The following is a 27,935-nucleotide window of genomic DNA, read 5'->3' on the forward strand; positions in this document are numbered from 1 at the left end:
AAACTACTGATATGTATAAAAGCCGACTAAGCAGTATATCTCAGATTTATCTTGGAAAAGGTAATATTATTTTTAATTTAGTGGTCGACACGATAACATAGGTAAGATATTTTTTGCAACTGTGTTAATCAAATATAAGAAAGTAAAATATGTTATTATCATGTTAATTATAGTTAGTATGCATGTTGCTTTAAGTTAACCTAAAAGATAGATGACAAACGTCATATTTAAAAATAAAACCCGATATTTTCAGTAATTGTTATTAAACATTTTAATTAAATAAAATTGTGACCTTAAATTAAATTAATTTAATTTAAGGTCAAATTGTTTATAGGCTTATATCTCTTGTATACCGTTTTTCTTTTTTCCTATTTTTTTGCCAAAACTTCAGATTAGAGATGATTTTAGATTTTCTACTAGTTCAATTAAAAAAAACTCTATTGGCACAGTAACAATACACATCGTTTTGATTTAATAGTATATTTTGTTTGTTTTGTCAAATTCGGTAAGGTGATCTTAAAATTCTTTTATTTAAAAAAAGGAATAAAAGAACGAAAAATATAAATAACATATGACAGGAAAATAGTAAAGACAATTTTATTTACATAATAATAGTAAATACAGTACAGGGTACCACATGACAGAACTTTTTTTATTAAATACAATAGCGATAGTCGCTTAACAGAAGAAGCAATTATTTATTATATTACTTTACATAATATTTGATATAAAGATTAGATATGAACAAAAGTCTTATTTAAAATACCTAAAATCATTGTTCCTATTCTCCCTTAAATAAAATTAATTTTGTAAGTTGATTCCTGATTGGATTAAATACTTCCGACTGCCTTTTAGTAATACAATAAATCCTTACATATAAATATTTCTTCTAAACAACAGACCTTATAAAAAATAAATATGATTATTACCAGTACTCAGAATATGTTCTTTTAAGTAATGAAAACAATTTTCTGCAATACAAGAATATATAATTTTGTGCGTCATCATTTTAATAATTTTTTTGTTTTAGTTTAGTTTTGTTTAGTCTTAAGAAATACTCTGCAATAACATCTTTAGAGGAATATGTCAACCCACCATGACTTTTTTAATTAATTAGAGAGTTCAAAAAGTTTAATTTTTTTTCCCAATTAATGCCCCAATACATTATTCACATTTTAAAACTTTCTGCAAGTAATGTGAAACAAAACTAGCTATATAAATAATAATTTATTATGAGCAATTGCTTATTATTTAGGTATTCATTATAGATGAATGATTTTTTTTTATCATCATATATGATGGTTAAAAAAAAAATTCAAGATGATCTTGAGAAGCCCTATATAATGGTAGATAAATAAACTTTTTTTCGTTGACAAAATTATCATAGAGTATTAAAGCACTTTTAAGAGAAATAATTAAACTTGTAAAAACTGTCTTCCTTCTAGAATGTAAAACTAATTCACCATCACTAAATTTAAACTGGCAGAAATAGAATATCGCATCATTAAGAAAAACTATGTTTCTTTCAATATTTCTCTAACAAAGATCTTTTTTGTATCCTGGTGGAATAAGAGACCTACTATTTAAGATGTCAAAAATGTGATTATATGTTTTAATAAATTTAGCACCTAACCAACCTTTGAATTCATATAATCCTAATTTCTCTTTACAGTAGATTAAGGAGTCTGTCACAGACTCACTAAGTAACTGGATCGCTAGTTTAATTTTCATTTTTTGGTTAAAGAGATTTGCTTAGCTTATTTTCCCTTATAATTTTGTAATTGTTCCAACTTTTCAATATAATCCTATTTCATGTGATTTCCGTCCTCATCTATTGTTACCTTTTTTTCTCCAAAAACATGGCTTTAAATCTTGAAAATCAAGTTTTTAATAAAAAAAAGTAAAATTTTCCCCTCCCATTCTACCGGGTGGTGCGTCGCTTTTAAGGGGGTCAATTATTGACTTCCCTGTACATTTTACAGAAAAAATGTAACATAACTTTTTGAAGAGACCAATCTGGCAAACCCTCGTGCAAAGTTTCAAAAAATTTGAATAACCAAATCTTGAATTATTCAATTAAATGTAATTGCAAAATTACCAAATTTTCGGTTCAGGTAAAACCAGACACCAGCCACCAGCAAACGATTGGTTATAAGGCTTTGTCAAATCTGACGTACAGCCGATTACAAGAAATGTTTTTTTTCGTTTTATCAATCTCACAACCATACATTCAAAGTAAGACACGTTAACATTACTTTTTTATATAGGTAAACTTTTATTTAATATAACGATGAAGTTAAGCCAATAACAATTATTATTATCGATTATTAACAAAATAATTTTACCATACTTAGAATTTAATTAAACCAATAGCAGTATCTGAAATATTTTCAATTTATTTTCCCATCAAGCCTATCTGGTCCATTTCAACCATTAAACCTATTGTTAGTAAATTCGAGTCCAAAGACATTGCAATAAATAATTGTAAATGTTTAAGTCAGAAGATCGAAAATAGATCCAAAAAAGAGAGAACAGAACTCTTAATATTTTACTAAGTGTGGAAAAATAAAATAAAATAAAATAAAATATAATAACTTTTTTAAAAATAGAGAATTACATAAAAACATCAATTAATCAAATGTTCAAACAACCCCCCATTAACAGCTAAACAATATCCTAACCGATCATAAAATTCATTTCTAACGTTACTAAGTTGATATTGGGAAATTTTATTACATTCTAACGAAATAGCATTTTGTAACTAGTTTAAATTCTCAAATTTTACACTTTTATAAATGACACTTTTTAAATGACCCCACAAAAAGAAGTCATTCGGTGAAAGATCAGGTGACCTGGCTGGCCAAGTATCCGGTACCGTGGACCAATATTATTGCTGTTAAAAGCATTTTCCAAGCACTCTCTAACCATACGGGCATTATGGGCCGGCCAACCATCCATTTGGTATCAGATCATTTGATCTTCCTGAACAACTTCTTCCAAGGCGGGTTCAATTTGATTAGGTTTCAGCTGTTAGGTTATAGTCTATAAAAAAGGGTCCAATGATATGGTGTCCGATAATTCCCACGAATACATTTGTTTTTGGGGGATATTGTGTTTGAGATATCGAGTATGAACAAAGCGAAGTTCATTTTCTTGGCTCCATTTGGTTCATTGTTGAGGGTAAATGTACATTCGACGGCAAAACAAATATTTCTTAAAAAATTCCTATTTTTATTTGCTCTTTCCATCTTTTCAAAACAAAATGCCATTCTTCGCTCTTCATCTCCTTCCTGCAGCTCTTGATGTTTTTCGGATTTATACGAATAATATTTGTGTTTTTTTAAAGCGCGCAATACCGTTGTATGATGTTTATTTACCTCTTTCCCAAGAACCCTCGTACTAACCATCTTGTTTTACTCCACACTCAGTAGAATATTAAGATCTCTGTTCTCTCTTTCTTCGGCTCTATTTTCGATATCCTGAGTTGAACATTTACAATTATTTATTACGGTACCTTTGGACTCGAACTTATTGACAATACGTTTAATAGTTAAAATGGACGGAATGGGCTTGGTGGGGAAATAAACTGAAAACATTTCAGATACCGCTCTAAAACTGTTTCCCGCATAATGCCACTTAATTATGGCTATTTTTCCGTCGATTGAATAATTCATACTTGTTTTCAAATATTGACTGTCACTGATTAATTGACACTTTTCCTCACGTCAGTGACAATATTCATTTTACTGGTGCCCGTTTGGTTTTACCTGAACCGAAAATTTGCTAATTTTGCAATTATATTTAATTAAATAATTCAAGATTCGCTTATTAAAATTTTTTGAAACTTTGCACAAGGGTTTGCCAGATTGGTCTCTTCAAAAAGTTATCTTACATTTTTCCTATAAAATGTACAGGAAAGCCAATAATTGACCCCCTTACAATTTACATTGGTTTTCCTATGTTCCGCTCGGCGACGCACCACCATAATGTCCAAATGATTGATTTATTTGATTTAGAAACATGTTTTTTAAGAACATCAAATGCTTCTGATACCAGATACCGGCTACATGATACCAGTAAAACCAGAACTTGCATTTATATTTTTAAATCACTTACCAATCGAGCTTTGATGTGGTAAATATGTATCAAACACTTAATTGTCACACATTTGTCTCACATAATCATAACCTTTTGGAGAGAAAAAACTGAATGTTAAGGTAAATCTTCGTAAATATGATGAATATTTTTTCTTTTCCCATTGACGTTTTAATAGTTCTTTTGTAATTTTCGGCATTCTTTGTAATATTAATACATTTTCAGAAACTAAATTTGTTGACTTTAACTGATGTATAATGTTTTAAAGAATCAATTTTTTTCTTATATCGTTTAATTTTTTGTCCTAAAACTTTGATTTTTCAAAATTTCTCCTTACTTTTTATAACCTGTTTTAATAGCTGCTGTCTGAGTTTTTTCTTTTTTGGAGTATCTTCATTATAAGAAGTTCCAACAGTTGATGTATTTGAAGTACTAGGTAATGCTTGATCATCATCAATGTGAGTTGACCTCTCCGTTGCTCTCGTTTTCTGTCCCCTACAAAAAAAACCATTTACATTTTTTTTTAATAAAAAGCTTTTAAAAAAATTTCCAACCAATTTACCAATTTACTAATGGATTTTACACAACTCTAGTTTACGCCTGTTATGATATGTGTTTAATTAAAAAGTAAGGCGATAATTTATGTCATAATTATACAAAGGATAACCATCCTAATTGAAATTATTGTGGGTGAATAAACTTAAAAACTAGACTTTTTTCAAATAACTTTTAATCAATATGGCCTTAGAACATTGAGAGGCAAGGATTAGTAAACAACAACTTTGTTTGAATTCTATTTGTGCACAGAGGCAAGAGGAGGGTGTTTTGTTCACAAACATATTCATCGATTCTCTGTTGTCAAGTTTACACGCATTTTCAAGAGAGCAAATTTTCAGCTATATATCAACATATACAATAGTGTTAATTTAACTTATTGATGTTAGATTTTGGATTAAGAATAAAAAGTAGAAATAGATATATGTTATTCTAATCGCAAAAATAACATGTTCAAAGCAAAAAAAAAATTATTAACATTTTTATTCCTTAAACCGCTCCTAAAAAATGTGAAATGGCAACTCCGCAGGCAAAAGCTGATGTCATCTTGACAAACGGCTTTGTGTTTACATTCGACACCGTTCTGTGTTTTATCTTTAGTTTTTGGTTGACAAAGGAAAAACGTTGAGTCATTTCAGTGTTTTTGTGAACTGCTACGATAGTAAAAACTTGTGCCGTTTGTGCCGCACCATGGGAAAAAGGCGATTTAGGCCGATCTTTTCACAAGTAAATACCGATATTGTCATAACATGATATCAAGGGCCAACCGTCGTCATAAAAGTAGAATAATAAAAGCTGATTAAGAAATCTATAATATTTATAAAATATTTAATTTCCATAAAAATGCTTTTTATTAGATAAGTATAAAAAAAGTAAGTGTGTCGGTGGAATCAACAATGCGATCGAGCGGCATTGCGATGTTGCTGCCTTTTTCTCTAATACATCCCTAATACATCCCTAGTTATCTACATTCATTAAACTTTGAATGTTGAGTTCTTTATAGAGTATTATACTATATTTTATGAAAAAAAACGCTTCATATTTTATTAAAGAGGACTACTATTATTATTTGCGCCTGTCAAAATAAGTGACAAATTGTTATGATTATATAAAGTGTGTTTTTTTTGCCATTTTTACATAAGCATTTGGCATCAATGCATCAGACATATTGCAAGCAAACAAACGGCCCATAGTTGCATGGCATTGCTAATTCTAGCATTTCAATGTTCTAAGAATATGACTAAATTTGTATCTTACCTATTTGAGCTGTAGGTATACTGGTAGTGATGGAAATAGTGTTGGCATAGCATCATCCAGCAATTTCACTCGTTTGCCGGTTTTATAAAAAAGCTACTTTTCAAAATGTTTTAAACAAATGCTATCATTATCTGAAGGTATCCAATCTGCAGTTCTCATACTTTGAATTCAAATATTTGCTTTTTGCAGATTTTTTGGATACTTCATATAAAAATATGGCCAACATTGTGTTAATGTACCCTTTACATTTTAACAGATTAACATAAAATCAAGAGGTATTTGCTTGTTATAATTTTGTAACATTATCAATAATGTTTATCATGAGCATTGTATGTGTATATTTTTTTAAGCAAATGAATAAATAATAATATTTACTTTTTTTACTTCATTTCCGCTGGTGAGGCTGGTGGCTTAAAAAACTTTCATCGTCAAAAAAGTATTTAGAAAAAAAAATGCCTTCTTAGTAGCAACTAGGACATACACATTAATATTCATGAATAAAAAGTATAATGAAAATATCACCAATTACAAAGAAAGTTGGCTTGAACTATACACTTTGTGAACGGTAATTCCGGGTTCCTTTCGGTCATTTCGTCTTTTACAGCCAAAAACTTAACAGAACTTCTATCAACAAGTTAAAGTTTTTACATAGGGTTTTACAAAACAAATCAGTGAAAAACACACAAGAGTTTGGCTCCTAACAATGGCTGCCGATCGACTTATGGTCATAGGCGTAGATGAGCTTTTTTTTGATCGACCAAGGTTCCCACCATTATCACGCGGTGGGAACATTTCTTAATTGTTCTACATGTTGGAGAAACTTGAAGTTTTATTGGCCTTTTGATTTTATTGCTCTTTTGTAGTAAATTGTTGTTATTTGTTATGACCTCTATTCCGTGGCCAGTTACCATAAACATAAACAAATCCCGATTATTATGGCTATTTGATATTTTCTTTCATTCTAGCTGACAAAGCACTAAAAAACGAGAACGCATTTCTTAATTTAATATAATGGTACATTTATGAAAAAAATAAAAATTAGAAAATCTTACATATTTGTTATTTTTTTTACTATGATGTAGGTAAATTAATAATTAGAAAGCTTAGTTTGACTCAAGCCGTTTATTATTAAAAAATAATTAAGCTCAAAGTTTACCATCTCTGGTGACGCCACTTGTTACGAAGACCATTCTAAATTAGCTTGTATTAAGCCTGGGAGGTTAACTGAAGGTTTGGCACCAGATTGAAGGCCCCTTTTTTAATTAAGCGTGAATAAATCAGGAGTAAAATAATTTTTACACGCATAGAATTTCAAACAGAATTGCTTATTACTAGGATTTTCATGGTTTTGAGTGTTAAGAAGAATCTGAACCACAGTATTAAACATATTAGGCCTGATAATAAAACCAAGAAATTTGTGTTTTTTGCTGCCTTCTTCTTCTTCTCCTCAGAATCTATTTCTCGCTTTTGTAGTTTAGATCTGAAGGAAAATTTGTATGGGATACCAACGCTAGTAATGTGGGCCTAGGAGCGGTGTTGTCCCAAATCCAGGATGGCCAGGAAGAAAAAGTCATTGGCTATTTTAGTTAAGTGGCTTTCCAAGCCACTGCGCAACTATTTAGTCACTCGCTGAAAGTTTCTAGATGTGGCAAAATGGATGGAGCACTTCTACAAGTATCCCTATGGAAGGAAGTTCCTGCTGCGAACCTACCATGAAACTTTAAAATGGGTTCTTTAGTTAAATCCGGAGGGTCAACTGGTATGATAGATAGAGAAGCTACAGAAGTTTGACTTTGACACTGAACATCATGCAGATGCTTTATCAAGTAGACCCTATACCGAGGACTGTAAACATTGTTAGCGAGCGGAAAAGAAAGATGCTAAGTTGTTCAAGAACCACCATCGTCGATAATACTTGGCAAAACCCGCATTTTAGATAAAACACCAAGAGAAAGATTCCAATATTCAGATAGTCCTAACCTGCATAGAGGAAGGGAAGAAACCAACTTGGGAAGAAGTGACCAAGTCTATCAAGTTATATTGGCACAATAAAACTCTCTAATTTTTAAAGATGGAATCTTGTGGCGGAAAATAGTTAACCAGGACGGTAAACAGGAAAAAGGGCAAACCGTTGTGCCTAAATATTAGATTTTGGAGTTGATACTGGATAAATCCATGTCGGTGTATCAGGAGGATATCTTGGAGTAATAAAGGACCTAGAAAAGTAAGGAAAAGATTTTACTGGGTCAATAGCAAGGCAGACGTAAGAAATTGGTGCAGAAAATACGTTGTACGTGCGCCAAGTAATGGCCCGCAGAGAAAACAGAATGCTTTGATGCATTAGTACAACGTGGGAAGTCTCTTTGAAAGGATTGTTATTGACGTTGCCGATCCGTTTCCTGAATCAGAAATACATCGTGGTCGTGATGGGCTCTTTTAGCAAATGGATTGAAGGGTACCCTCTATCTAACCAAAAAGCCTTTACTATCGCCGACGTCTTAATAAAATACCTGTTCATTTGGTGGATCTTTAAAGATACATTCAGAGCAGAGATGAAATTTTGAGTGCAGCTTGTTCCAGAACATCTGTAAGACGCTTGGAATCAAAAAATCGAGAGCTACTGCATTACGTCCGTAGTGAGACGGCATGGGGAAACGAATAAATAAGACCATTAATCGATATCTGGCCAAAGTAGTCTCTAGCTGCCACAGAAAATAGGAGAGGTTTCATCATTTGTTTCTGCTGGCGTGTCGATGGGTCATCCATAAAAGCACAGTTTCATTCAAAATGCCAGCGATCGGATGAAGGACGCATTATCCATGACCAGACATACAACGGTGACTTAGTTTGGCTCTATGACCCTAAGAGACAGAAGGGTTTGTGACTGAAACTTGAAATACTCTAGGATGGCCGTAGAAAGTGCTAGAAGCTATCAACGATGTTCTTTATAGAATACAAAAACTACCCAGGAATAAAGGTCGGGTCATTTACTTTAACTGACTGGCTCCTTATTATGGAACTACGAAGACTCTGCTTTGACATTCGATAAATTCATGGCCATCATCCTAATGGCCAAAAGAGTCGGTCGTGACCTGAGAAATGCAGTAAGACCTGTTTACTGCTACAGCTGAGTATGCTCTGGAATATTGTGTAGCTAAGGATTTACGTCTAGAAGAATAGCTAAAGTTTTCCGTAGAAACTTCAAGAGCTCCCACGTTCTTACCACAGAGTTGGGCAAGCAATCAAAATAACCGATGATGTAGAAAATCGTTACTAATAGAACGATTTTCTACCTGGTTACCAAAGAGATGTTATACCAGAAGCCAACTCCAAAGAAGCAGTTGCTTGGCGAGTTTTTTAATAGTAATATCTGAGTATAAAGCCGAGCAATTATCAAACTCGCATGCGGGGTTGTTGACCTTGACCGAAGGATGATTCGCAGCATGTTTGAAGTAGTCTTCAAGTCTACAGGCGTGCAACTTCTAGTGTGCTGTTAGTTAATTTCTCTGGAGAAAACCGTTCATTGTTATTTCTACAATAGATCCAGTTGCAAGAGGGACCTGTTCTACCAATATCGATATTTACCATCTTTGGAATCATTTCGGGATGAAATGAGCTTAGGGAGAGGGCAATGTAACGACATTGGAAACGCCAAAAATGAGATTTCCTAGTTCATACTTATCACGCGCTAGTTTGTCTCTACATTCGCTAAAATATTCTCCGTCTGAAGAATCTTAATTGCCGGTTATACATTTTCAAATTGATCCTATACCGTTTATTATTCCACATTTTTCTCTAAAAATGTATTGACACGTGTCAATTTTAATGTATGAGTATTTTATGGTTTGGAGTGAAATCTTTTTTTGAAAATATAAGCAATCTTAAAAATGGTTAATTATAACTCTAGAAAGAGCGTCCGCATTTTTATTTACTTTTCCGGGTTTGTAAATGATTTTGTAGTTATACTCCTCTGACTTTAAACGCCATCGTGCTAATCTGCTTCCTGGATCCTAAATCGAAAAGAGCCACGTAAGAGGACGATAGTCAGTGACAAGAGTATATTTTCTTCCATACAAGTATAGAAGGTATGTGCCCACACATAGTGTTCTTGACGCAAAGACAATGGGTAAATTTTTGTCAACAGGGCCTTGAGATAGAACAGCGCCTATTGAGTTTGCGCTGGTATTTGTGGTTAGAAGGAATGGTTTATTCAAATGTCCAACGTAAGCTAGAAAGGAATCTAAGGAATTCATTCAGTTTCGTCTGGTTGGATTTTCTTAAGCGTTTGAAAACATCGGTTAATATGATCGTGAATTGTGGAGTAAACTATTAGATCGTCCATGTAGACAAGATAGCGTGCATTCGAAATGCCAAGTAGGCTAATGTCCATGACGCGCTGAAAGGTGGACGAGGCATTCTTGAGACCAAACGCCATTCTGATACACAATTCATAGTGGCCGTTTTCAATAGAAAATGCTGTTTTCGTGATGTCTTTTCAGTCGATTTCTATCTGGTGGAAGCCAGATGCGAGTGTGGTGAAGTAATGACACTTTTCAAACTGATCAAGTAAATCACGATGGAGATTTGTATCGTTTTTGTGCTTAATTTCATTTGTAAATGAGAGTTTCGAAATAAGATATGTCTTCGTATCCAAGACAAAGAGTGGTAATAACTCGGTTTCATTATCCTTTAGATGTTCTATGCGAAACTAATTTTTAATATTTTCAATTGATGGAAAAGTTGGATTGATTTTCAGAAGTATTATAATTTAATTTAATATTTTCATATTTAATAATATTATAATTAAACAAAGGGTTCAATATGATTGTCGGAAAATTCTATACTTTAGGAGACAGCGTTAGCATTGACTAGGGGCGTGAAAACCCATTTTTATTTACGTGAACCAAAGCACTAGGCTTGTGAGCTTTTTCGATTTCTTGTCTAGATAAAATAGTGTCTTTATTTGAGAGAATATATTTGAGTTTAAATATTTGCTCTGTTCTGGCAGCAATATTAATTTTGTTTAAATCATTTCTTACAGAGGACTCATTGTTAAATTCTGTAGTCTGCTCAATTTTGTGAAGTGACAAGGTTTTAAAATAACTTCCTAGTATTCCGAAAAACCAAGACCTAGATTTACATCAAAGTCTATGTCTAAATTATAAATATAAACTTTATGTGGATCTCCGGCTTTAACAGATACAAGAGTAGATTCTGTAGAAAGAAGTTTTTCATCGGTAATACACTGGATGGAAAGTTTTTCGGGAAAATGTGGTTTGAAATTTTTCCCGGCGTTTTCTTTAAATATAGAAATATCTGCGCCTGTGTCAATTAATAGTTTTAAAGTATTTGTCGCGTCTATAATATAATATAGATTTTTAATATTAACTGTAAAAAGCGTATTTATAAATTATATTCTGGCAAATTTAGTGACGGGTCGAAATCGTCCAAATTCAATACCTGAATTTGGTTTTGGATTTCTGTAATTTCTAACTGGTTTTCTAATTCGTGGGTCATATTGGACATGATATCCGATGGATGGTTTTCATTCGATAGAGATAGAAAATTTTGATAGTCTTGGTCATCGATTATTGGTTGATCGTATTGGTTATATTCTTAGTCATAATATCTATCGTATGAATGATAAAGATTATTAGAGACATTGTTTTCATAGTTAGAATCATGATTGACAAAATGAGCTCGGAACTTGTCTGAATTCAAGTTAGGATTAGTTTATATTACTGATGGACATGATTGAATTATACTTGGTTGTGGATTAGTAGATGAAAAGGTTGGGCCTTATGTTTATTGTGTGATTAGAAATTAGTTTAGAAGGGTTTGTTTTTATGTCTTTTTGATTGTCGAAATAAGATAGTTAAAGTTCACGTATTATGCGAACCTGGGCTTATAAAAGATCTCTCGGGTTACTTGCCCGAATAATATGACTAATTTTTGGCTCTAAACTAGGTAGTAGTGTACTGAGTGCAATTGACTCAAGTTTTGTGCCTATTTTTCGTTATTTGACATATTGGTTTTCTGAATATTCATATGCATTTTTATATTTAAGGTTTGTACACAGTTTAGGAATGTTAAAGGAGATTGGTTTGCTAATTGTTTTACGCGTTGCCTGAGTGCGAAGTCCTGAATAAGCGAGGATAGATCTTTACTATCACCAAAATAAGAATTAAGTAGCTGTTTAATTTCTAAATATGAAGGGATTTCTAGAATTCACTAATTGCTCGTCCACGTAATTTATTTTTAATGCGAATTACTAATAGATATTTCTGATTTCCGGTAGACTTGTTACATATACAATCACAAGCATTAAGAGATGTTTAAAAGAAAATTGGTTCTCTTTCAAACTCAGAGATTATTGTGAAGATTTCTGACAGTTTATATGGTTCTACTTTTGCAACATTATTTGCAGCATTATTATATGTATTGTTGTCTGTCATAGTGTTTTCACCTTCAACACAGTTTAAAAAAAAATCACATCAATCAGTAAACGCTTTAGTTGAAATTGTTGACAAATTTGTTCAAAATACTACTGTAAATATATTAAGTTATTTATTGATTAATAATCAATAGTTTTTATGCTTAAGAATTAATTCTAAAAGTAATTATTTGTTATTACGGAATAATAACGTGTAAAATAAATACCTGAACTAAAAGGTAATTAATACTTCTTTTATTAAATTTAGCTTCTGATTAGCTTTATTAGATTAGTTTTATTAGTCTGCTAATTATTAAAATAATGAATAGTCGAACGGTAAAAATCAAAGTAGTTTATTCATTTTATAATCAAAAAAAGTATTAAAATAATAACGTGATGATTCAATGCTGTATACTTACAGTAAGGTAATCATCTAGCTGATCATCTTGTTCTCTACGCCGATTTAACTACCAGGTGTTCCTTTCGTAGTTCATCGTGAGTGATGACGTCACAATTCGTCGGGATTCCTGATTGGTTGTCGTGTTCTAGTACCGTTTTCCAGATCCTACTAACGACCAGGGTCCCCGTAACCGGGCGTGCAACGCCACTAGAAAGAAGCGCCAGGTTTGGCAAAAAAAAATTAAAATCCAGCAAAAAAATATATAATAATGCGCAGGATGAAGTTAAACTACTACTTTAAATAGAATCTCGTGTACTAAACACCTGAAAATAAAAATTAGGACACATTATAAGACTTTCTAAAAATTCTAACCTCTTTAAAAATTAACAATTAATTTAATTTTGCGCCTCCACGTTTTTATTTTTAATTGTTAAATGTATCTTAAAAATATTTTTACCTATACTTTCTATTTTTTTGTTCTTAGTTTCTTACTTGACTAGAATTTTCTGTACTCTACGACTACAACATTAAATTCAGGATAAAAAGACCTTTAAAACGAGGTATCACTTATCACTTGATCTCCTTCTAATTTAAACATTTGAAGGCAGCTCTCACCCTTGCTCAGGGGTTGATACTGTGGGCTTAAACCAAGGGTTAAACATAAAATATAATAATATAATATTTTCACGGAAACCTACTAAAATATGTGCGGAAAGTTTTGTAAAAATCGGTTGAGTAGAAGTAGTTCAAAAAACTATTGCAAAATTAAAAACAAACAATAAACAACTATACAGATCGAGCAATATTAAATAAAATCGTTTCTTAACAAATAAATTACTGTAAACGATCATCATTTAGGGATTTTAGAAACCGAAAAAAAAATTTTCATGATATTCTGGAAAGAATTCTTGCAGTCGTAAAATTTTTGTCCCGACAATGTCTAGCATTTCGGGGTTCTTCTAAAATACTTTTTCAACCTGATAACGGAATTTTTTAAAGGCGATCGAGATGATTTCCTCATTTGACCCTGTGATGAGAGAACATCTTAATAGAATTCAGAACTCCCAGTAAAATTCTTTAAAAAAAAACCCATTATTTAGGCTATCAAATTGTAGAATTAATGTCTTCTAAAGTAAAAAATAATATTTTAAATATGGTACGCAATTCCAAATATTATTTAATAATTATGTACTGTACCCCAGATACAGTCACACAAAACAAATAAGCCTTGTTTTGCGTTATGTGGTGTTAAATCATGATTGTAAAAAAGTTCAGATACAAGAGAGTTTTTTAGCTTTTAGCCCAATATTCGATTCTACAGGAAAAGGACTAAGTTATGAGAGGTCAAGGGTATAATAACGGTGCCAATATGCGTGGTAAGCATATTGGCTTACAAAAACTAGATGGTCAAGTAGGGTAGATGCTATAAAGCCAATAAAATTTAATTTAATTAAAATTTGTAAGAGTTTTCTAGAAATAGCGGATAACGATTTTTTTACATAGAAAGTAGGCATAAAGCAAGTTTTTTACTATTAAATATCAAAACATTTGAATTCATTTGTAGTGTAATTATTTGGTATGATGTTTTATTTTAGATTAAGTTTCTTGATTATGAACATAGGGATAAAGCACCTCAAAATCTCAAAACCGCGTTAAGTTAATTTTTTTTTGAGTTCAAGTACTATTGATCAAGTACTAGTATGTGATGATGCTCTCCTAAACAACTGCCAAGCTCTACAACAGAAGCTTACTGATGCGGTAGAGGTAAAGGCTGATATTGAGGCAGATGTTTTGTTTAATGAGATTAAACCTTTAAAGTTATTTTCAATTCCTCATTCTTTAAATCCTCTGGATATATTGCAATATATATTTGAACACAATTTAACCTCATCTCTGCCAAATGTTACAATTTCCTTAAGAATACTCTTAACTTTACCAGTATCTGCGGCTTCTAGAGCCGTCATTTTTAAAATTAAAAATAATAAAAGATTTTCTTCAATCAACTAGGTATCACGAGAGACTATCTGGGCTAGCAGTATTAGCTATAGAGCAGGAGTTGGTTGACAAAATCGATTTTGATGAAGTTATAAAAGAACTTGCTACCGTTAAATTAAGAAAAACACCTATATTTAACATTTAACCTAATAAAAGTTCTAGTTTAAGGTGACAGATTACAGATGTTTTTTTTTATTAATTAATAATTTATTAATTATTATTTTCAATAAAAATAAAATTTTTAAAAGCATAATTTTAAAATAAATGTAAAAAAGGGCGTGGCACCCCAAAAAACAACCTTTTCGCCTGCAGCGCATAGGTCTGTGGCGCTTCACCTACCTAAGTCACCTGTCACGAGGCGACATTGATAGAGCGCCAAAACAACGTCCCTCAAGGCCGCTCACCCTTGCGGCCCTGCTAACGACTGCGCCAATTGTTATTTATTTTGAAAACCACGAAACGTAATATATTACGTTTATTTATAAATGAGACATTAACTTAAAATAAAATGAACAGAATAAACGTCTAAATACTATGTCCCCTGAAGCTTAGTTGTGCTTCGATTTATCTTTGTCTGGCTTTCTGCTGCTGGTGGGGCAAATGCCTTATCTGGTTTAGTTCTGGTGGACGTTATCGAAGGACTTGGCGTCTTTGTTAGAGGTAACTTTTATTGAGAAAAAAGAATGTGAAAAAAGTATGTGTGAGGAAAGAGTTATAACATACATAAATATGTGCCTTTATATTGATCTATATCATACACATTTATACAAAAATGTATTTAGAGCTATGGGTAGAAATGCATTTTGTTTATCGAAATTATTTTGATTTTTGTGCTAATAAGTTTACAAAATTGTTATAAATATATACATATATTATTCCATATTTATAGTAATAATTTAATTTATTATAATATGTAGGGTGTCCATTTAATATCGCGGTTCTCAATTGCAGCTAAACCTGGAAAAAAAAAATTTAAATAGAGGGAATGTTCATTATATTAGAGGTGCTACTTTTTAAAATTAGTTTGGTTGATACAGGGTGTCCCAAAAAAGCGTGGTATATAATTTGATTTTGTTTAAAGGGAACCACCTATATGTTTTTCCGAATTGGGAGTCAAATGTAACTCTCTCTTTAACCCTAAAACAGTTTTTGCCTGAAATACGGCGTTGCCTAGTTATTAACCATTTTAAGAAATTTTCACGAAAATTAATGTTTTACTTAAATTTTAATATGTACCACCGAAATTTTTTTATCTCTTTCAAAAATCTATTTTTTCTCCTTATGGGCTTATTTATCAACCGATATAAAAGATATTCATATCAAATTATTGGGAAAAAGAAACCGCATTTCAAAAGTGGTTGTTCCCAATATGTGCTATTCAAAAAAAAAAAAAAAGTAAATGCCAAAATTAATGGTTTGGCCAGTGTAAATCGGCGTGTAAAAGATTTAAGTCATAAAATTCAATGAAAACTATTTTTACGTGATTACTTGATAAAAAGTTAAAACTTGAACGCACTCATGACACCCTATTTTAAAATTGAAAATTTTTTTTTCTATAAGTATAAAACAAAAAATAGAAGATATAATATCATTGTTTTTAAAATATTATTTTTTATCGAAATACGTAATAATATACCAAGTGTCCCTTTTAAAATAAGGAAGTTAGTGTCACTGCCTGTTAAACCGGAAGTGATGAAAAACAATACAATATGTCAAAAGATGCTCTTATAACTATTCTATCGATATACCAAATTTCATTTGTTTATCTTCAAAGTAACAAAGTTATTTAGTGTTCCCTTTTTTCTGTGTCACCCGGTATATTTTAGATATGCAGGGTGTTTCAGAGCTATGGGATCAAACTTCTAGAGGTTATTCAGTGCGGCAGTAGCAAACATTTGAGTATAGGAACCCATGTCCAAAGAAGTGTAGCTACGGCCCTAAGACGCGTTAAAATTTAGCAAGACGATAAATTGGATTTATATTGCCTTTTGTACATGATATCATCATAATAATTGTTCAAAATGTCTTCCTCCAACTTAAATACACTAATTTCAAAATTTACTGAATAAAATACGTATTTTAAAAAACTAGAATTTCCGACGTATTTTAAAAAACTAGAATTTTTTTAGTATGATAAAAGAATAGACCAAATTCGGTATTTACGACATTTGAAGAAGGGTAAAAAAATACCGTTGCTAAGGGTAAAAAATTAAGATTTTTTTAAGAATGATAACAGAGTATCTATAGATACTTACTATATATGTCGTTTGAAAAAGCCGACGTATTTTAAAAAACTAGATTTTTTTTAGTTTGATAAAAGAATAGACCAAATTCGGTATTTTCGACATTTGAAGGGTAAAAAAATACCGTTGCTAGGGGTAAAAAATTATGATTTTTTTGTCAGGCCAAAAATGTTAAATTCAAATCCGGTGGCGGTAAATAAATATTTTATTTTTAATATATGGGGCGTTTACCAATTTTTATTATAAAAACAATATTAATCAAATAAATCAAATACTAGTCTTAGTGATAATTACTTACATTATATATTTAAAAACCACGATACTTAAATTACTTGTTGATTATGTTGATAAATATGTTGATACATGTAGTCAAGTGTAAGATGACATAACGTACGTACCTGGAAAAAATAAATGTGTTGAGCAACCAATTTCCTAATTATGTTATTTTATTTAGTATTTAGATATTTTGATTATTAAAAGATTTAAACAGTTGTAACTAGTTAAATTATTATTTAACAGCAATTTATTATATTTGAAATATTATTACGCATTGTGTCTGTCACCCACTAGCGCAATATAAATGTGCTTATTAACTGCCTAAACAGATGGTAAAATAGGATATTTGGGAAGGTAGAGTTTCATACTATAAATAGTACAGGAAAACGTAGTTTGCAACATTCAAATCTGTAAGTGGCTCAAACACTCCACAATACAGTGCTAAGTGGCTCTAGCACTCCACAATAGCAATAAATAAAATAATTGCTCTGCAAGTGGCGCAAACACTCCACAATACAGAAAGATTGCTCTGTGGCTCAATCACTCCACAATAAGCAACTTGTTGGTAAATAAATCTACGTTATATGGCCATTTTAGGTAAAAGGAAAAAGATGATATGCAGCTCTAGCACTCTGCTTTTATTAAATGAATTATCTGTAAATATTTTATGTAGTTTAAACAGGTCTTAAATGTTTTATATAAAATATTTTTATTATCTTGTAAAATACATATATTTAAAATAAAATGTTGAAATGTAAAATAGCAAAAACAATAAAAATAGGAAGTAAAAAATAATGGAAATTGGATATGCTCCGTGAGAAAACTCACCAATATAAAAATAATCCAAAATAAGGCACAAGCACTTAAAACAAATAATATTCACGCACGCTATTTTCACTTCAAAAGTCGAGTATGTTTTAAAAAGATCTTTTAAGCAAAGTTTGGATCTCAGGGCTCTTAGACTGGATAAACATCCAGTAATCCATAAGATCGAACCTCAAGTATCGAATTACTCTTGTATGGTGTAAGACCCTGTTTATTTTCTAAAGAATTGAAATATTTTTCTTAGTCATTAAGATGAAATTTATCGGTCTGACCGAAAAGAGGTCCAGGATATTTACAAAACTAAAGCTAGCTCAGCGGTACCGTAAGTAATCAAATACGGTTTACACTTAGCGTTTCCCCTCGGGAATTATTTTTATGGGTTTCGACAAAAGAGTGAGATAAATATTTGGTTTATAAAATTCATTTGAGTTTTGGTCACTAAAGAGTGAAGTTATTTAATAAAAACAATAAAGGGTGTTGCGACGTGAAATAAGCTGTGTTGGTTTGGTGTAGTGTTTTACTACAAGAAAGGGTGAGTGTTATCACAGAGTATGCTTATTTCTATCTTATTGATTACACCGATATTTTACCTTTTTAATTAAAAATGTGATTAATGAAATATTTTAATGACCGATTGTTGTTTGTCTTGCTTGTGTTGTTGTGACGATTGTTTATTGTTTCTTGTTAAGATACTGAGCTGGTCTGGGACCATTGCACAGCTCGTTGTATTTAACAAGGCTTTGTATCTGGAAAGGACCCTCGCGTTTTGGTGTCCATTGCACCCCTCAGTACAAAGTGTGTTATCGTCAGGTGGTCTAGATCGGAGATTGCTGTCTCAATCTCATGTTTTATGATAATGTTTTTTGGTAGCATTTTGGCTACGGTTTGTGAGTAATGTAGTGCTCACGTTTTGGCATATTGAACGATTGTATATCATTCAATATCAGTACGTTGTCGTTACTGGGACATTTAACAATCGGATAAAAATAATAAATTGGTGAATAATGAATTTTGGGATATTTAAGTTAAATGGTTAAATTTTGGTGAACATTAATTAAATGGTTATCGTAAAAGTATAATCACTGAGCAAGTTTAAAACATATTAATTCATAGTTTTCATATTAATGAGTTTTGCTTAACTTCTTTTTTTTATTTATTTAATTTTACGGGAATAAGTGTGCTCAGGTTACTTTTATTATTTCAGGTCTACACGTCACCATCTCTACTTTGGAGTCGCCCAAGCGCCCAGTTGTTTTACAAGGTGTTTATTCTATTTTTATGATTTATTTTGATTATTTTGGACTATTTTGAATTTATTTAACGTATTAAAAATTATACAATTATTTAAATGACGCTCACAGGTTTTAATTATTATAGAATTTTTCAGAAGTGGGATTAAGAACAAATAAACACCGGGCGTGACTCTAAGGTTTGATGATGTTGGTAGACATTTATGGTTTAAAGAAAAAAAATAAATAAATAATAATAATAATATTTTGTTTGTATTGCATTGTTATGAATATTACGAGTATTTATTTTGTTCTTTTTTTTTTTTCTTTTAAAGAATTTTAAATACCGCATACACTTACATCCTTTTTCTTGGTTAACATGAGTCGACATGAATAACGTAGGTAGTAGTACTGGTAGTGGATAGGGTAAAAATCAAAATAATGATTTTAATCGATTCACTAACATGATGGAAGAATTTTTTAAGATTCTAATTCTGGTAAAGCGGAAACATCTGTTAGGGGAGATGTTATACCGATTTTTAATCCCGAAGATAGTGATCAGTTTGATAGGTTACAAGGTGGTGTATACTTTACCAGTTTAGATATGAAAGCAGGTTACCATCAAATCCCAGTCGCAGAAAATTCCAAACGATACACTTCATTTGTTACACCTTCCGAACAATACGAGTTTAACCGAATGCTATTTGGCTTAACGAATTCACCCCAAACTTTTCAGCAATTTATGAACCAGTTACTAAAACCTGCTGCTAGTTACGCTGCCGTTTATTTAAATGATATTCTTTTACATAATAGCACAATAGATCAAGCACTTCACAGTTTAGAAAATATCCAACATATATTTCGCGCCGAAGGTTTAACACTAAATCTAAAAAAAAATGTTCGTTTTTAATGAGTTCAGTTTCATTTTTGGGTTTTGAAGTGGGTCAAAGTGAAGTACGCCCGAACAATTTCAACCCCCAACATCTGTGCACCAAGTGCGACAATTTATAGGGCTGACACGGTACTTTAGGCACTTTGTAAAAGATTATGCTATAATGGCAAATCCGTTAACCATATTAACGAAGAAATCTGTTAAATGGAATTGGGGTGAACATGAGATGAACGCTTTTAGAAAATTACAATCAGAATTAATTAAAAGACCAATTTTAACATTGTTTGATCCAACTTTACCTACCGAAGTTCACACCGATGCGAGTATGTTAGGTTTAGCCGGAATTCTTTTACAATTACATCCAGACGAACGTTTTCATCCAGTAGCTTATTATAGTAGACAAACCATAGGGGCAGAGCAGAATTATCTTTCTTACGAGTTGGAAACTTTGGCAGTTGTTGAAAGTTTAAAGAAATTTCGAAGCTATCTTCTAGGAATTGATATCACTGTAGTTACAGATTGTAATTCTTTAAAGGCAAGTAGTGAAAAGAAACAAATTATTCCAAGAATTGTACGATGGTGGCTTCAACTTCAAGAATTCCGTTTTGATGTTAAATATAGACCAGGCAATCGAATGAAACACGTGGACGCTCTGAGTCGTAACCCTTCTTCTAGTGAACAATCACCAAATACGTTAAATATATTCCATATCGAACAAGCGGATTGGGTGCTCTCTGGACAACTTACCGATTCTAAGATTAATGAAATAAAACAAGTTTTATTGAGACCTCCACAAGTGTGTGACGTAAGCCAGAAGATCGCCGGTGGATCTAAGCTTTCGGAAGCCGTATTGATGATCGCTGATTAGTCCAGATGATTCCAGATATCTTAACAGTTGTTGGTTGACTGCTTTCTCCATAATCTTCGATATAAATGGAACTAGTGCAATCGGGCGGTAATTGGACGGCATCGTCTTCTTACCCTTTTTGGGTACAGCTTGCACTTAAGCAGTTTTCCAGCTTGTTGGAAATGAGCCCTGTTTGTACGATGCCGTGAACAGTCTACATAAGGGAGGAGTCAATTCGTCTGCACAACGTTTTAGTACTAGGGCTGGAATTCCATCGGGTCCAGAAGCTTTGTTTGTGTCTACGCTTTTAAGAATTTTATTTATAATTCGTTGGGGAAACGAAATTTCTCCCATTGATGAATTCACCCTTGGCAAATATGGCGGTGTTTTACCTTGCGAGTGCACAGTAGAATTGGACGCGAAGAGTTTACCCAGTAAGTTGGCTTTTTCCCTTGCTGTTACCGCGATAGAACCATCATCTGCTGTTAGGGGTGGCAAGGCCGACTTAGCAAATCCTTGACTAACGGCTTTCGATACCGACCAGAAAGATCTTGTTCCATTTGGGCAGTTTAGCAGTTTGTTTTTGATCCTGTTGTTGTGACTCTCTTTGCATTCATCAATAATTCGCTTGCAGCTATTTCTGGAGGTTAAAAAGTTTCTCCAATTTTCGGTGGAAGGATGTTGACGCCATTTGCGATATGCTGCGTTTTTAGTGTTTACTGCCTTTTTGCAATTCAGGTTGAACCATTGCTTGTTGTTTGATCTGCATTTAGTAGAAAAAGGTATATAAGCTTCCATTCCTGCCAAGATCGTCTCTGTAATTTGGTTTGCACATTCTGAGATGTTATTGGTTCGTTCGATTTTTGTATAACAAGCGTAATTCTGGGAGAAAGGAAGGATTTCTTTATCCAATTCGAAAAGATTGTCATCCATTTAATATGTTTCATATTGATCATCTAGGACCTTTCCCTAAAAGTAAAAAATCAAATGTGTATCTGATTGTTGGCATTGATGCTTTTACGAAATTCTGCTTTTTACAACCTGTCAAATCCACTAAAACAAAATATGTTATTGAATACCTCAAGAATATTTGTGCAACCTTCTAAGTTATTAATTACTGATCGAGGAAGTTGTTTTACTGCTTATCATTTAAAAAATTTCTGCTTACAAAATAATATAAAACTTGTACTCAATGCTGTTGCCACTCCACGTGCCAACGGACAAGTGGAAAGGCTAAATAGAACCATATTAGGGGCTCTTCTTTTTCCACCTTAGAAGAAAATACTTGGGATGATAACGTTAAGAAAATTCAATTTGCAATAAATAATGTAGTAAATAAATTAACAGGAAAAACAGCCAGTCAACTTTTATTTAGATATTCACCAAGAGGATCTAGTGACAGTATTTTACTTGATGAAGTTCAACAAATTCCGGATGTTATTAATAATTTGTTAGAAATTAGAAGAGAAGCTGCTGAAAAGATAGCCTCATCTCAAGAACAACAAAAGAAATATTTTGATCAGAAAAGAAAGCGTCCGAAGAGATATAAAGTTGGTGACTTAGTCCTGATTATGAAAAATCAACCTGCCACAGGAACGAGCAAGAAACTATCTGCACCATATGACGGTCCAATGGTCATAAAAACAGTACTACCAAATGATCGCTACATAGTAGTTGATATGATGGGGTCACGTCGTCTCACTCGAAAAGCGACATACGAAAATGTTATTGCGGTTGATCGTATGCGACCCTGGGTACAAGCTGGTGGAGTTTCATCTGGTGAGTCGGATCTAAGCAGTGATGAAGAAGGGGTAGTTCGATGTCCGATCCTGATGCTGAGGATGCTGATCAACTCGAGACGAGTTGATAGCAGGATGGCCGAATGTAAGACCCTGTTTATTTTCTAAAGAATTGAAATATTTTTCTTAGTCATTAAGATGAAATTTATCGGTCTGACCGAAAAGAGGTCCAGGATATTTACAAAACTAAAGCTAGCTCAGCGGTACCGTAAGTAATCAAATACGGTTTACACTTAGCGTTTCCCCTCGGGAATTATTTTTATGGGTTTCGACAAAAGAGTGAGATAAATATTTGGTTTATAAAATTCATTTGAGTTTTGGTCACTAAAGAGTGAAGTTATTTAATAAAAACAATAAAGGGTGTTGCGACGTGAAATAAGCTGTGTTGGTTTGGTGTAGTGTTTTACTACAAGAAAGGGTGAGTGTTATCACAGAGTATGCTTATTTCTATCTTATTGATTACACCGATATTTTACCTTTTTAATTAAAAATGTGATTAATGAAATATTTTAATGACCGATTGTTGTTTGTCTTGCTTGTGTTGTTGTGACGATTGTTTATTGTTTCTTGTTAAGATACTGAGCTGGTCTGGGACCATTGCACAGCTCGTTGTATTTAACAAGGCTTTGTATCTGGAAAGGACCCTCGCGTTTTGGTGTCCATTGCACCCCTCAGTACAAAGTGTGTTATCGTCAGGTGGTCTAGATCGGAGATTGCTGTCTCAATCTCATGTTTTATGATAATGTTTTTTGGTAGCATTTTGGCTACGGTTTGTGAGTAATGTAGTGCTCACGTTTTGGCATATTGAACGATTGTATATCATTCAATATCAGTACGTTGTCGTTACTGGGACATTTAACAATCGGATAAAAATAATAAATTGGTGAATAATGAATTTTGGGATATTTAAGTTAAATGGTTAAATTTTGGTGAACATTAATTAAATGGTTATCGTAAAAGTATAATCACTGAGCAAGTTTAAAACATATTAATTCATAGTTTTCATATTAATGAGTTTTGCTTAACTTCTTTTTTTTATTTATTTAATTTTACGGGAATAAGTGTGCTCAGGTTACTTTTATTATTTCAGGTCTACACGTCACCATCTCTACTTTGGAGTCGCCCAAGCGCCCAGTTGTTTTACAAGGTGTTTATTCTATTTTTATGATTTATTTTGATTATTTTGGACTATTTTGAATTTATTTAACGTATTAAAAATTATACAATTATTTAAATGACGCTCACAGGTTTTAATTATTATAATGGTTTATCCATAAATTCTTTCTTAATCTTAATAGTTATTGCGGCGTTAAAAGAAATGGGACGAAGTATTTAGTCTAGTTTAATATTTTTTTCAAAGGAAAAAAAACTTACATCTTACATTTTTAAGAATGATAACACAGTATCTATAGATACTTCTATGTATGTCTTTTGAAAAAGCCGAAGTATTTTAAAAAACTAGAATTTTTTTAGTTTGATAAAAGAATAGACCAAATTCGGTATTTTCGACATTTGAAGGGTAAAAAACACCGTTGCTACGGGTAAAGAATTATGATTTTTTTAAGAATGATAATACGGTATCTATAGATACTTACTATGTATATCTTTTGAAAAAGCCGACGTATTTTAAAAAACTAGAATTTTTTTAGTTTGATAAAAGAATAGACCAAATTTGGTATTTTCGACATTTGAAGGGTAAAAAAACACCGTTGCTAGGGGTATTTTATTCAGTAAACTTTGTATAAACTATCAATTTTCATAAGCGCCGCTTCGACATCGCCCGCGACTCGTGACCACCCGGCAACCGCCGTTGCTGGTATTCCGTTGCTAACATTACTCCGGTGTATTTTTCTAAGAACATAAGATAAGGATTTGTTTTGATTAGTAATAGGCTTGGTATTAAGTTACGTTAATCGGCGGTACGGCCGTCCATTAATTATTTTCATTGAGTCTGGGTTCATGTTGATTTTTACTTTTTAGTGACGTTTATTTACAAATAAAATAAAAGACATGACTCAATAACTTTAAAGAGATATCGAGACAGTGGAATGAAGCCGGGAATGAATGCTTGGAGAAGCAGAAAGGAAAAGAAAAAGTAGTCTTTTGAGAGAACTGATGATAGATAGACCGGCTTCGGATCACTAGTCATTTCTTTTCACTCTTTTCTTCACTCACACTTCTTTTATTTTATTCGCGACGGTACTTGTATTATTTTATTTAGTTATAGAGGTTAGTTTACTTATTTATTTAGTGTAATTGTGTGTAATTCGTGTTTATTTGTCAATATAGTAATCAAGTGTGTGTTTTTACGAATTACGAGTTTAACTTACTTATAATGAACATGTCCGCCGAAAATAATGAAAGTCACTCTCCGACATATATATATACGGTAGATCGTCCTTGGGACCAACGAACGTTAAAACAAGATAGTCGTATAAAATGCACAAAACTAGTCGACCTTTTGATACGACTCCGACAACAATAACATAATTATTGAATACAAATGCGAGAACGACAACATAGAATACGCCATAATTAAAAAAACATACTGCATTTATTTACGTTTTACCGTTTAGTATTTATTATTATAGTAGAACTGATACGGAACGTTGGTTAGTAATTATTATTTAAAACGACACAAGTCTGATAAATGTTGTATAAGCCAAATATATATATAATATTAATTGGTTAATTGTAGCAGTTACTTCATTTTTTGTTTTTTTGAAGTTACAGCTGAAAAATGCTTTCAAAATCTCGTGTAACTACGGGACTAGTGAAAAGGATTCAGAAAGAATGTATGAGACTGATTTCAACCAAGGAAGTGATTGAGCGAGAAGAGAAATATGCCGCTCACAACTATCATCCGATACCGGCCGCTTTGTGCAAAGGAAAAGGTAAATTTATATTTATAATTATTTTTATAAATTAAAAATATATAAAAATGAATACATGACTAGTTTTCAAAATTACTAATTTTAAAAATATTCGGATGATTAGCAACGAAATCAGAAACGAAAATGAAATATTTACAATCGCCCAAATAAGTTCTGCTTGCATTAATTTCTTTAACATTTTTAGTGTCACCATTTTAAAGTTAGCGTGCAGATACCTAGAAGAATATAAAATAAGATATCTCAATACAAATTTCATTTGGGGAATAAAAGTAAAAGCGAACCCTTATAAAAAAATAAAACGATATTTTAATGAATTATATATAAGTTTATTTTAATATTAAGGAAATCATAACAAAACAGAAACATTTTCATCCCCTGATAAAACGTGTCCCAAAGATATAATTTGAACGAATTATGCTCATTGCTGAACCGTAAAAAATTAATTCCAATGACCATAAAAATTATCTTAGTATATTTCTATTTAGTTTATTATTTCTTTGTAAGGATCTTTGTTTGTTCCTTTATAGCGACTTTTCATTCTCATGCCTTTTTTCTTTAATATATTTATAAAGGCCTTAGACTAAGGCCTAATTGATGAAGTGTAAAGTTATTTCTGTACATACCAAATTTTGCCAGTTTGACCAAAATCGATCAAACCGATATATAAATTTCACAGTGATGAAGTCTTAAGAGTCCACTAAGAAGCATTTCTGAAGTACACAAGGTTTCGGCGGGATGAAGCGTTAACTATAAAAGTTTACAACCATAAATTCCATTTATCCAGGTTTAATGTAATAAAATTCAAATACTTTAATGTTTTAGACTGGTTTGGATTAACACCAAATCAGTTATTTAGAACAGCTGTAAATAAAGTACAAATTGCCTTGATGATTTCCAACATCCGACGAGGAGACGGAACATGAAGAAGAAGAAGGTTTAATGTATCTTTCTATTCTACTCAGAGAAACGCTCATACGCTTTTATTTATTTCATATTCTAGCAATCTCCTGGCAAAACAATTTTAAAAGTGTAATAAATTTTAGATTAATACTATTAATACATTTTCTAATCTCTTTTTGTATATATTAATATTTCTAAATTTTTTTTTATATGCAGCTATAGTTTTTCCAAGGGGTCTATTATATGGAAGTTCTATGATAGTCTCAAGAGTTTCAAGAATTTTAAAATTGGATTTAATTAAATGAAAACAAGGTTTTAAAAGAAGGGAGTTTGTGAATTAAAGGGAACCCAAAAAAATTTTTTTACCATCATGATTTTTTCAGTTTACATTCATACCAACATTTTCTTATAAAAAAATTGTATTGCGAGCAGAACTTGTTTGGATTACTATAAGATTATAATTTCATTTCTGATTCCATTACTAACTTTCATAACGAATTATACAGGGTGTTACAAAATTCGGTGCAAATATTTTAACAGCGTATTGTTGGAGTTAAAATAAGATTTTTTCCCATATACATGGGTTCGAAAATGTACCTCCTTAGAGCTACTCGCAAGTTGCTTGAAGATAATCGATTATTTGGAACACTTAGTATAGTTATGCGTCAAATCTTTTGCAAATTTGCAAGTCTCCATTTTTTGGGTCCTGTTGACTTTTTCCATCCTTTCCTTTATGATAGCCTGTATCTTATGTTACCAATTAAAAATTTGAAAATCTAGAACACCATCTAATCAGCCATGAAAAAATCTAAAATTATCGTATTTTGCATTTTTTCGATAAAATTACTTTGATTTGACAAAAATTAAAGCAGTCACGGTCCACTTCCTCTTTTCTGATTTGATAGTTCAATCGGGTTTAATAATGCTTCCTTTTCGTTTATCAGCGATTTTCTCGAAATCTCTTAATTATATAGAAAAAATGCAAGAGACAAAAATTTTAGATTTTTCCATGGCTAACTAGATGGTGTTGCCAGATTTTTAATTTTTTTATTGGAAATATGAGATAGGAGCTATCAGAATGGTAAGCTCCCCTGAATCATTCCCTAAAATTGGATTTTCACCATTTTTGGGACGGAAATTAAAAAGAGCGTTCAAAAAACGAGGACATACATATTTTCAGAAGATTTGACGCATATCCGTAGTTATGGTTTCAAATAATCGATTTTCTTCGAGCAAGTTGCACGGGCTGTAGCTCTAAGGGGACGCATTTTACGATATATGTTTATAGGGAAAAG

The 27,935-nt window shown here is 32.0% G+C and overlaps 1 protein-coding gene and 1 long non-coding RNA gene across 6 annotated transcripts in view; one reads left to right on the top strand and one right to left on the bottom strand.

Annotated features, from left to right (window-relative positions):
• The window catches only part of LOC126741721 (ornithine aminotransferase, mitochondrial), a 33,966-nt gene continuing 6,031 nt past the window's right edge, over window positions 1-27,935 (top strand). Inside the window, exons 1-2 of one of the 2 annotated variants that reach the window (XM_050448265.1) lie at window positions 1-101; window positions 25,574-25,740. In XM_050448265.1, coding sequence (XP_050304222.1) covers window positions 25,587-25,740 — 154 coding nt within the window. In that variant the 5' untranslated portion in view covers window positions 1-101; window positions 25,574-25,586. The remainder of the gene's footprint in view (window positions 102-25,573; window positions 25,741-27,935) is intronic. The other variant, XM_050448266.1, reaches the window with a different exon arrangement.
• LOC126741723 (uncharacterized) lies at window positions 1,340-25,324 on the bottom strand. Of its 4 annotated transcripts, XR_007662303.1 has the most exons (5): window positions 25,177-25,324; window positions 17,277-17,376; window positions 15,140-15,692; window positions 12,760-15,070; window positions 1,340-4,590 (listed from the first exon to the last, which is right to left on the bottom strand). It is a non-coding gene; the product is annotated as an uncharacterized LOC126741723 (long non-coding RNA). The 4 variants fall into 4 exon arrangements; XR_007662302.1 differs by lacking the exon at window positions 15,140-15,692 and having other exon boundaries at window positions 12,760-12,947; XR_007662300.1 differs by having other exon boundaries at window positions 12,760-15,692.

This window comes from Anthonomus grandis, chromosome 10 (genome assembly GCF_022605725.1).
Source record: "Anthonomus grandis grandis chromosome 10, icAntGran1.3, whole genome shotgun sequence".
NCBI lineage: Eukaryota > Metazoa > Arthropoda > Insecta > Coleoptera > Curculionidae > Anthonomus > Anthonomus grandis.